This window comes from Nicotiana tabacum, chromosome 9 (genome assembly GCF_000715075.1).
Source record: "Nicotiana tabacum cultivar K326 chromosome 9, ASM71507v2, whole genome shotgun sequence".
Classification (NCBI taxonomy): Eukaryota; Viridiplantae; Streptophyta; class Magnoliopsida; order Solanales; family Solanaceae; genus Nicotiana; species Nicotiana tabacum.
In genome coordinates this window covers 52,808,869-52,821,187 of record NC_134088.1, presented here as the reverse complement: position 1 = coordinate 52,821,187, position 12,319 = coordinate 52,808,869, and the positions used below count along the sequence as shown (strand labels likewise).

General features: G+C 41.2%; 1 protein-coding gene across 1 annotated transcript; it reads left to right on the top strand.

Annotated features, from left to right (window-relative positions):
- Nucleotides 1-9,946: 9,946 nt before the first annotated feature.
- On the top strand, nucleotides 9,947-12,102 carry LOC107777370 (putative polyol transporter 6). The gene is made up of 2 exons (XM_016597376.2): nucleotides 9,947-10,180; nucleotides 10,523-12,102. The coding sequence occupies exons 1-2, from the start codon at nucleotides 10,045-10,047 to the stop codon at nucleotides 11,914-11,916; spliced, it is 1,530 nt and encodes a 509-aa protein (XP_016452862.1). The 5' UTR covers nucleotides 9,947-10,044; the 3' UTR covers nucleotides 11,917-12,102.
- The last annotated feature ends 217 nt before the right edge of the window (nucleotides 12,103-12,319 follow it).

Sequence of the window (12,319 nt, the reverse complement as noted above, 5' to 3'; positions counted from 1 at the left end):
AGGCTATAAGGCATTTAGAAAATGTTACCCTTCTTTTGTTTCCCGATCGTTCCATAGAGCTGAGTCGTAAGAAGTCAGTATGAAGCTTTCGCAAGATTTTGTATGCACTAGAGGTGCAAGTATTACAGTAGAGCTTTAATGCATAATGTGGTAGGAAGGTTATGAAAGAAACAACAAATACGATGCGAGATTGAAAAGTAAGTAAGGTAAAGTAGAGGTGAAGAAGGTTCGAGATACTCAACTACAAAAGGTTGTGAATAGTCGAGACTTCAGATATAGTTTGGGTTTTAGTTTAATTTACAGAGGAGACCCTAGTGAATATTTTGTAAATCTCTAAGAGTGAACATTCGAGGACGAATGTTTTAAAGGGGGTAAGGTTGTTACATCCCGTACTTTTCTACAGAGAATTTGTGACCATAAGACCCCGTAAGTTTACAACTTTGATACCGTTAGATACATATTGATATGGTATTTATTTTGAGTGAAACATTTATTATAGAAAATGTTTAAAAAGTATGATTTTATATAGTTATTAATATTTTCGGATATGGTAAATTATACACATAATATAAGAAGTTTATGAGATTTTCTTTATTGTAAAAATAGAAGTTATTTTCTCACAAGAAAAGAAGGTTATCTTTTTACCATTTTAAGAATTAAGCGTACGAGAATTTTTACTCTTTATATGAGATTAGAAAAATTATAAGTTGAGAAAATATATGTATTTTACATGGATGTTTTGATAAAAATAATAGTGTAGGTATTTATTTTATATGGTACCACATGACCATGATAGTAAGTTATATAAAGTATGTTAAAAGTGAGTAGTATTATAAGTAATTTAAGATAGATCTTAATTATATGAATAATTGGTTAATTATTGATTTGAGTGGAAAATTATCAAATTAATTAGAAAATTGTGGATAAATATTTATGTGAGATTTGTGGATAATTAAAGGGGGTAACATCCACGTGGGATGTTAGAAATTTGGCAGCAAATGCCTTTGGAAAATATGACTCCTAAGTTCATTTAATGAGGTGGCATATTTAGTGGAGTTATGTGGCCAAGTCATCAATCAAAGTGGGGCCCACACCTATAGATACTACTATTGCTATCCTAACTTCAAATACATGGCAGAAATTTCATATTAGTTACGAAAGTTCATTGTTGCTAATAATTTGTGGCGTTTAGGATTTATGGCTCGCTGGATTCTGTTTCTAGCCACCACCGTCGCCGGATTTGTTATTTGCGGCTGAGCATTTTCTTGTCCATGTCACTGTTGCTTTTCTTTGTTCGTAGATGCAGCCACAGCTGATAGCTTGTGAAATCTAGGCACCTTGTCTCACTGGACGCCTTGTTTCTCATGTTGGAAGTGTTGTTGAGGCAGCACTGTTTTGTTACTATTTCGTCTATGAAACTTTCCGATGATTCTAGTGATTTTGCAGTACTTGATTATAGTTTGGACTGGTTTCTTTCACTGTTAGATATCACCATTTTAGAATAAATGGTGCACTGACTTTCAATCCCAGTTGGGCCCTTTGGTCGATGGTATTCAGAAAGAAGTGGGAATACTTTTGGGTAAACTCCTTGGATTGCCTTTGTCTTTTATTCTGTCGAAGCCATCACCGTACAATAGTGGTTGGATCTTTAATTTTGCTCGAAAGTATTGTTAAACATCATTGTTGGTAGCTTATGCTAATTGGACATTATTGATACGGATATTTTCTACTTCGATCCGCCGTTACATGTTTTTCGCAAAGATGTGTGTTAGAGGGATTGTCAAGAGAATCGGCTCAGGTATGTGAGGCTATCCCCTTCATTCTTTTGCACGACTCCGATTGTACATAATGTAATGAACGAGCTCCCAAAGATACTCTACTCTTAGAAGTTAGCAGTACTTACATTGCTGCCTTTCTTATGAAACGATTGATATTGATGTTACATCTCTTATTCTTATATTATCAATGTTGTTGGTAGTTCCTGATTCTTATAAGATTCTTGATGAAGAGTTAATCCTAATAACGTATACGAAGGATACCAACCTTATGTCACTCCGAAAGGTTCAAAATGTGATTCCAATGAGTCCAGCATGCATCATATATATGTATCTATTTTACTCTACCGAGCCGCGCTATAGTCGGCCGGGTACGGCACCTATTGTGCAACCACTGATCAGTTGGGTTTTACCGAGCTCCACGTGGCCGGGTACGATTCTACCGAGCCCTATGATGGCCGGGTACGTTTTACCGAGCCTATTATGGCCGGGTACGATATGATGATGGTGATGCCCACAAAGGCGTATGTTTTAAAAGTTTATGTATATATATGTATGTATCATGTATTTCATGTCAGTAGCCCTCAGAGGTACCCAGATGTCACAGGTTGTATATTCTCTATCCCTGTTTACATTACTGTTCTTACTTATGCTTTCTTGCCTTACATACTCAGTACTTTATTCGTACTGACGTCCTTTTTATTTGTGGACGCTGCATGTCGTGCTGCAGGTCCTGATAGATGGGTAGAATCAGTTTGACGAGCCCTCATGGTAGACGAAATTGGCATTCAGCAAAGGATCAGTAAGACTCCACCTCATTCGGAGTGCAGCCGAGTCTATGAGTCATCGTGTCAGAGTTTTTCTACAGACTTATGGGTATGCCGGTACCCTATCCCATTTGATGTCAAATAAACTTAGAGGCTTTGTAGACAGAGGTTCATTTTGTATAGTATGTCAGAGGCCTTGACGGCCCATATGTATTTATGTTTTAAGAAAAAAATGTTTCTGTGATACAGTGTTTTCCCACTTACGCTTGTACATTATGAGTCGTGGCCATGTTGGCCCATGATAGTTACAAAAGGAATGAGTTCAGCCAACTCGACCTATGTATGTTCTAGTTTTGGCCGAACGATCATGAGTTACAGAGTGGTTCCCTCGGGCCAGCACGGCACCGGGTGCCAGCCACGCCTCCCCAGGTTTGGGGCGTGACAAAGTGGTATCAGAGCGAGTCGTATCCAAGAAAGTCTACAAAGCCGTGCCTAGTAGAGTCTCACTTATGGGTGTGTTGCGCGCCACATTTATAATTGAGAGGCTATAAGGCATTTAGGAAATGTTACCCTTCTTTTGTTTCCCGATCGTTCCATAGAGCTGAGTCGTAAGAAGTCAGTATGAAGCTTTCGCAAGATTTTGTATGCACTAGAGGTGCAAGTATTACAGTAGAGCTTTAATGCATAATGTGGTAGGAAGGTTATGAAAGAAACAACAAATACGATGCGAGATTGAAAAGTAAGTAAGGTAAAGTAGAGGTGAAGAAGGTTCGAGATACTCAACTACAAAAGGTTGTGAATAGTCGAGACTTCAGATATAGTTTGTTTTCCTTTGTTTGGGTCTCGAGTATTGAGGGCAACCTTCCTCAGAACCAAGTCCCCGATTTTGAAGTATCGAAGATTGCCTCTTCGATTGTAGTAACTTTCGATCTGCTGTTTCTATGCGGCCATTCGAACAAGGGAGGCTTCCCATTTTTCATCTAGAAATTCGAGGCTTGTATTCATAGCCTCGTGATTTGACTCTTTCGTTGCATATCGAAACCTGACGCTGGGTTCCCCGACTTCAACCGGGATCATGCTTCAGTGCCATATACTAAAGAAAATGGTGTTGCCCCCGTACTAGATTTTGACGTTGTTCGATACGCCCAAAGGACTTCGGGTAATATTTCTCTCCATTTTCCCTTAGCGTCGCTCAATCTTTTCTTTAGATTTTGAATGATGGTTTTGTTTGTCGGTTTGGCCTACCCGTTCCCACTAGGATGATACGGCGTCGACAGGATCCTCTTTATTTTGTGATCTTAGAGAAATTTTGTTATTTTGCTGCCGACGAATTGCTTTCCATTGTCGCATACGATCTCGGTAACATCCCGAATTGGCATATAATGTGATCCCAGATGAAGTCTATGACTTCTTTCTCTCTAATTGTCTCGAAAGCCTGTGCTTCAACCCACTTAGAGAAATAGTCAGTCATAAACAAAATAAATTTAGCTTTACTTGGGGCCGATGGCAGAGGGCCGACGATATCCATTCCCCACTTCATGAATGGCCATAGGGATAAGACTGAGTGGAGATGTTCTCAGGGTTGGTAAATCATCGACGCATACCTTTGACATTTGTCGCACTTTTGAACAAACACTTTTGTATCCTTTTCCATATCGACCCAATAGTATCATGCTCTGATGACTTTGTGAACCAATGATTCTGCGCCGGAATGATTTCCGCAGGTGCCCTTGTGGATTTCTCATAGGATGTAGTCTGTATCTCCTGGTCCCAAACATATCGCTAATGGTCCATCGAACATCCTTCTATATAGTATTCCATCTTTGGCCAATGTGAATTGTGCGGCCTTCGTACATAGAGTCCTCAATTTTTTAGGATCCGATGGAAGCTTCCCGTTCTTTAGGTACTCGATATATTTGTTCCTCTAATCCCAGGTCAGACTTGTGGAGTTGATTTCGGCATGGCCTTCTTCCATTACTGACCTTAAAAGTTGTACGATAGTCCCCGAGTTAATCTCGCTGTCTTTGACTGATGACCCCAAATATGCAAGGGGATCGGCCTCGCTGTTTTGTTCTCAAGGTACATGTTGTAAGGTCCATTTTTTAAACCGATGTAGAGTCACCTGTAATTTATCTGTGTACCTCTGCATTCGATCTTCTCGGACCTCGAAAGTTCTGTTGACTTGGTTTACCACGAGCAGGGAGTCACATTTGGCTTCGATGACATCTACTCCCAAACCTTTAGCTAGCTCACGTCCTGCAATCGTGGCCTCATACTCGGCCTCGTTGTTAGTTAACTTGGAAGTTTTGATAGCTTGTCTAATTGTATTACCCGTGGGCGGCTTCAGAACGATGCCTAGCTCGGACCCCTTCACGTTCGAAGTGCCATCTGTGAAGAGGATCCACACTCCCAATAATGTACCTGATTTTAATAACATTTCCTTTTCGACCTCGGTACGAGGGCGGGCGTAAAGTCGGCCATGAAGTCCACTAAGATTTGAGACTTGATGGTCGTTCGGGGTCGATACTCGATATTGTACCCACTGATCTCGACGGTCCATTTGGCCAGTCGGCCCGAAAGTTCGGGTTTATGCAAAATATTGCGAAGGGGATAAGTAGTTACCACACAGATCAGATGACACTGAAAATATGATTTTAATTTCCTAGAGGCGCTTATTAGGGCAAGCGCTAATTTTTCTAAGTGTGGGTACCAGGTCTCGGCCTCAACTAGAGTTCAGCTAACATAGTAAATAGGAAATTACGTACCTTGATCTTCTCGAACTAGGACTCCACTTACCGCGATTTTCGAGACTGGTAAGTACAAGTAGAGTTGCTTGTCTGCTTTCGGAGTATGAAGCAGTGGCGGGCTCGAGAGGTACCGCTTTAATTCCTCCAATGCTTGTTGGAATTTCGGGGTCCATGCAAAATTATTCTTCTTTTTTAGCAGTGAGAAGAACCTGTGACTTCTATCTGAAGACCTTGAGATGAATCGGCCTAGGGAGGCTATGCGCTATGTTAATCTTTGTACGACCTTAACATTATCCACGACTGTGATGTCTTCGATCGCCTTGATCTTATCAAGGTTGATTTCGATACCCTGATTTGATACTATAAAATCGAGGAACTTGCCCGAGCCGACCCCGAATGCACATTTCTCCGGGTTGAGTTTCATATTGTATTTCCTTAATATATCGAAGGTCTCCTACAAATGTGTCAAATGGTCCTCTGCTCGCAGGGACTTAACTAGCATATCGTCAATATAAACTTCCATTGACTTACCTATTTGTTCTTTGAACATTCAATTTACTAAGCGTTGATAAGTGGCGCCAGCATTATTTAGTCCAAACGACATTACATTATAACAATAGGTGTTGTACTTAGTGATGAACAAAGTATTTTTTTGATCCTCCGGGTTCATTTGTATTTGATTGTACCCGGAGTAGGCATCGAGAAAACTAAAGATCTCGTGGTCGGCCGTGGCATCGATCATGCGATCGATATTCGACAGAGGAAAAGAGTCTTTAGGACATGTTTTGTTTAAATCTTTATAGTCTACGCAAATTCTAAGTTTATTTCTCTTTTAAGGCACTACGACTACGTTTGCTAACCATTCATGATATTTTACCTCCCGAATAGATCCTATTTTGAGAAGTTTGGTTACCTCGTCCTTGATGAATGCATATTTTACCTCGGACTGGGGTCTTCCCTTTTGTTTTATCGGGCGAAACTTCGGGTCCAAGCTCAATCGATGTGTAGCGATTTCCGGCGGGATCCCTGTCATATCTAAATGGGACCAGGCAAAACAATCCATATTATTGATAAGAAATTTAATGAGTTTTCCTTGAGCTCGGGGGTTAACCCCGTACCCAGGTATACCTTTCGATCGGGTAGATGCTCGATCAGTATGACTTGCTCCAGCTCCTCGACTGTCGATTTGGTGGCGTCGGAATCCTCGGGGATTATGAAGTATCGAGGGATCCAATAGTCATCGTCCTCGTCCATTCCCTGCTTCTCCGATTGAGTCGAGGCTGGTAGCTGTGGTTGCTATTTAGCTTCCTGTTTTTCTTTGGACTCCGATCCTTTTGTCGATGAAGGCGCCGATACCGGTATCACTTCATCGACCGCGAACATCTCTTTGGCAGCATGTTGTTCCCCATACACCTTTTTTACTCCATCAGTGTTGGGAACTTCATCATTTGGTGAAGGGTTAAGGGGACCGCCCTCATATTGTGAATCCAGGGTCTTCCGAGCAGTGCGTTGTATCTCATATCACCTTCGATCACATGGAACTTTGTTTCTTGAATAGTTTCGGCTACATTTACTGGTAGGATGATTTCACCTTTAGTTATTTCGCTTACCATGTTAAAGCCATTGAGAATCCGAGTTGCGGGAACGATCTGATCTTGTAGGCCGAGCTGCTCCACGACCCTCGATCTAATAATATTGGCTGAACTTCCTTGATAAATTAAAACACGTTTAACCTAAATTTTATTCATAAGGATAGAGATTACCAAAGCATCATTGTGGGGTTGTGAGATCCCTTCTACTTCCTCATCATTGAATGATAAAGCGACTTCTGGCACATAGTCTCGAGTTCGTTTTTCCCTGGTGATTGATACTTTAGTGTGTTTGAACACGGGCCCTTGTGGAATATCCAACCCACCAACGATCATGTGAATCACGTTCTGTGGTTCTTCCTGCATGTTTTTCCTGTTTGCGTCTCTTTCTCTGAAATGGTTTTTAGCTCGGTAGCTCAAGCATTCTCGAAGGTGACCCTCGTTGAATAGACGGGCCACCTCCTCCCTTAGTTGTCTGCAGTCTTTGATTTTATGACCATGTGTACCATGGTATTTGCATGTTTGATTGGGGTTCCTTTGGGATGGATCGGTTTATAGGGATCTGGGCCATCTAGTGTCTTTGATTCTCCCAATGGCCGACACAATACCTGATGCATCGATGCTGAAGTTATATTCTGACAATCGTGGTGCTTCTGTGGGATTGGCATGTTTATCGAAGACACTTTTGCTCATGAGCCCTCGAGAGCTCTGTCTTCGATCGTTCCTTCGATTATTTCGGTTGGGATTGCGTCCTGGGCCGCTGTTTCTATGATCTGCATTGTATGGTAGATACCGATCTTTGCTCGACCGGGGTTCTCTGTCGATATCCCTTTGAGTTCTGCCGACGGGCCTGTTTGGATAAGCGGAATCGGAAGGGGTCCCCAATTGATCATCCTCGACCCTGATCTTCGACTGGTACTGATTATGTACATTGGCCCGGGTTACCGCTGGATATTCAATTAAATTCCGCTTTAGCTGTCGTGATGCCACCGAACTTCGTTCGTTCAAACCTTGAGTAAAGGCCTGAACAGCCCAATCGTTTGTGACTGGTGCTAGTTCCATGCGTTCCATCTGAAACCGAGATACGAATTCCCTCAACATTTCGTTGTCTTTTTGTCTCACCTTAAATAGGACCGATTTTCTAGTCGCAACCTTTATTGCTCTGGCATGTGCCTTTACGAAGGAGTCTGCAAGCATGGCGAAGGAATCGATGGAATTAGGCGGCAAATTGTGGTACCATATCATTGCTCCTTTTGACAAGGTTTCTCCAAATTTCTTCAGTAGAACAGATTCAATCTCATCGTCTTCTAAGTCATTTCCCTTTATTGTGCATGTATAAGAAGTGATATGCTCATTAGAGTCAGTGGTCCCGTTGTACTTGGAAATTTCTAGCGTTCGGAATTTCTTCGGAATGGGTTTTGGTGCCGCACTCGGAGGGAAAGGCTTCTGTACAAATTTCTTTGAATCCATACCTTTTAGAATCGGCGGCGCCCCCACTATTTGGTCAACCCGGGAGTTGTATGTCTCTTCTTTCTTGTCATTTGCCTCGATTTTCTTTTCTCCCGATTCAATCCGTTAGTGAGCTCCTCGAACATTTTCATAATGGCGGGGTCAGTCCCCGATTCGTTGGCATTCGACCTTTTCGGCACATGCTCGGTCCTTTGAACGACTTTTGGTTTGATCCTAGTCGGTGCTCGGTGTTTATTTTGTAGTTGTACTATAGCGGCCTATTGAGCCTGTAATATTTCGAATATCAATTGGAAGCTAACTTCACCATCTTCTCCTCCCTGCGTACCTCGACCACCTGATCGAACTTCCCTGTGCATACTACCTTCGGGCTCAACGTCCAAATTTGCATTTAGGGCGACATGTGAACTAACATCGACGGGATTTGCAATTGGTGCTCCCTCGAGGTCGGCCTGAGGCACCTCGATTCCTGAGGCGGTTGTGTTGTCGCTTTCCCCGTAAAATCCAAGGCTGTTGTCACTATGTGTAGGTGCTGCTTGTGAGTTTGACATGTTTGTCCTGAAAATAAAGATTCTTACGAGAACAAGTGTAAAGTAGTGTGTGTTATTGAAATTAGTATTAAGCAATAACTATGATCCTTAGCCCCACGGTGGGCGCCAAACTGTTTACCTTTAAAATTGGATAACAATTAAACTTATAATGTGGATTTAAGGATACGTGACTTCACTTAATACCAATTGATAAATATGAAGGTTAATGACAGAATTGTACAATAAAGTAAATCAAACCAGTGTTTGAATAGAACTCAACCCTTGAGTTAGAGTATCCTCGAACCGGTTGATGCAAGGACAATAAAAATACAATAAGCTGAAGAACAAGAGCGTGAGCGAAAAAGAAAATTATATTGCTTTCGTATCAGTTGTGTCTTTACAAATGGATAGAACTCCCCTTTATATAGTAGAGGAATTCTATATATGGTATAATTCTAATTACAGAAGGAAATCCCATGATAAACTAAACAACTGTTCTTGATTCGATCCGTTCCGAGATTTCCATCATGATCTTCGACCAGTCGCGGATATCTCGCTTTTCCGTTATTACGCTATCTTCGGTATTGCTCGATGCCTGTCTTGTTCGGTCTCGATTGTTGTCGGACTCGATCTGGCAGGTGTCTCGAATCCCGAGCTCGGTACGTTGTCTTCGTGCCTTGACCCGATCCACTTCGGGGTTGACCTTCGATGCAACTTATTGGTCTCGGTCAGCATAGAAAAATCGAGTGGGCCTAATTTTAACCGTATACACATATTACGACACCAGATCTCTGTGAAGTTTGAACAATGAAAAAATCCAAACTAAGTGCAGTGTAACTAACACGCGGTTAGTGCTCAAGCAAGTATATTTATGAATTTGGGGAGTTAATGACGTGGTGTCTTTAAAGGAAAAAGTGAGTCACATAAAAGTTAGTTTGGATAAAGACATATTACGAAGGCGAAAACGCAGCTTGCGCTTCTTTCAAGTACTTTTGAAATCCTAAACAAACGTGTCATGCCATCCTACAAGTTAGCCATTCATGCAAATCAGCTCTTTATAATCCATTTCAGTCTCATATATACTCAAAGTAATAATATATTGATCTCTCATTTTTGTTACACACAAAAACAGATCTAAAGCAGAGTACTCGAGCTTTATCAATCCACATATGGATGAGCATAAGGTCGAAACTGAACACACTAGTCAAGTTGAATCTCAATCTTCTAAGAAGAAGGCTCCTCTGAACAAGTATGCTCTCGCTTGCGCCCTTTTGGCCTCCACCAATTCCATCCTCTTGGGATATGGTGAGTCTTCTTTTTTCTATAGCCAGTATCCTTACTTTTCTCATGTGGTTGTACAATCATTTGCTTTAATATTTGTACTACACTATAGTATGAGATATATCGTAACGAGATCTTTGATCTCAAAATATTGAAAATAAAAAGAAATGGTGGTTGGGACATGCAACTAATGACAAGAGGTAATCTTGATTATCTTAATGTTAATATATTGATGGCTCATCCACCCATTACTTGGCTTTAAGAATGTTGCCTCGAGGGGCCGTGGAATGAAACTATGTCTAATAGATGAATTATTGACCAGTTTAATTTGAAAAATTAGTGACTCCTGGCAATTTAATGTTGCAGATATTGGAGTGATGAGTGGAGCTGTGCTTTTCATAAAGGATAATCTTAAGATTTCATCTTCTCAAGTAGAAATCTTGGTGGGGTCATTGAATGTTTGTTCTCTAATTGGATCGTTTGCATCTGGCAAGACTTCAGATATGATTGGTAGAAGATACACAATTATTTTGGCAGCAGCTACTTTCTTGATCGGTGCAGTCCTGATGGGACTGGCTCCTTCTTACCCATTCCTCATGGCAGGAAGGGTAGTCGCCGGAATCGGCGTTGGCTATTCACTGATGATTGCTCCGGTCTATACTGCCGAAGTATCGCCGGCCATGACACGTGGTTTGCTCACATCGCTCCCTGAAGTGTTCATCAATGTTGGTATTTTACTAGGCTATATTTTCAACTATGCACTAGCTGGTTTACCAGCCCACATCAACTGGAGGCTAATGCTTGGAATTGCTGCCGTTCCAGCTATTGGCATTGGCATTGGTGTATTGCAAATGCCAGAATCCCCACGGTGGCTTGTTATGAAAGGACGTATAGAAGAAGCGAAAAGAGTGCTTCGTAAAACCTCAGAGAACGATGATGAGGCCAATTTGAGACTAGAAGAAATAACAAAAGCTGCTTCGCTTGTAGGCCCAAGTCCAAGTGATAGCACAGGATCAATTCCAAGTAAATGGAAAGGCCAAGGGGTTTGGAAAGAACTCCTAAGGCCAAGCAGGCCGCTTCGCCGGATTCTTGTCGCTGCCATCGGTATAAACTTCTTCATGCAAGCTTCCGGAAATGATGCGGTGGTTTACTACACGCCATCCGTGTTTAATGCTGCTGGAATTCACAATCGAAAAGGACTAGTAGGTGTGACTATCCTCATGGGGATAGCCAAGACATCTTTTTGTATTGTATCAGCACTTTTCTTGGATAATTTCGGAAGGCGGCCCATGCTGTTGTTGGGTACAACAGGAATGGCTGTTTCTCTAGCTGGTCTTGGCTTGGGCTCAATGTATCTACACAATTCCCATCATAAGCCACTATGGGCCATCGCATTATGTGTTGTTGCAGTTTGTGCTGATGTGTCATTTTTCTCAATTGGACTTGGGCCAATAACATGGGTCTATTCATCAGAAATATTTCCTATTAGGCTAAGGGCCCAAGGTTCGAGTTTGGCAGTTTCAGTCAACCGGTTGGTAAGTGGGGTGGTGGCAATGACATTTCTAACAATATCAAAAAAGATAACATTTGCAGGAATGTTCTTTGTGCTTTGTGGAATCATGGTATTAGCAACTATCTTCTTTTACTTTTTCTTGCCTGAAACCAAGGGCAAGAGTCTAGAGGAAATTTGGGTAATCTTTGAGAACAAAAAGGACAAGACTCCTTCTCAACCTGATAAAGAAATGACTGAAAGGTTGTAGGTGGGTTTAAGTAGTTGATTTTGAACATGTCCTCAAAGGTAAAATGTTATAGGACATCATTCTTAATACTAGGAGGCTTTTAGAGATGTTTGCTTTAGATATAGGTAATTTGTTTTCTAATTTATCTTCCCGAAAAATGATCGATATTGAGTTCAAATATTAAAGAAGCCCGGACATTATGCATTACCAATTATTAACATATACATGTTAATTCTTTTTTCTTGTGGTGATGGAGAGGTTGGTTTGTGTATACTAGAACATGACAAACATAAAAGAGAGGAAGACCTTATAATTGAGTTGAACTCTAAACCTAAATGGTGCAGCATAGAATGAAAACTATGAAAGTACTAAAAGTTATGAAAGTGCAAGAATGGGTAAGTTAAATTCTTTTTGACTTTTATAT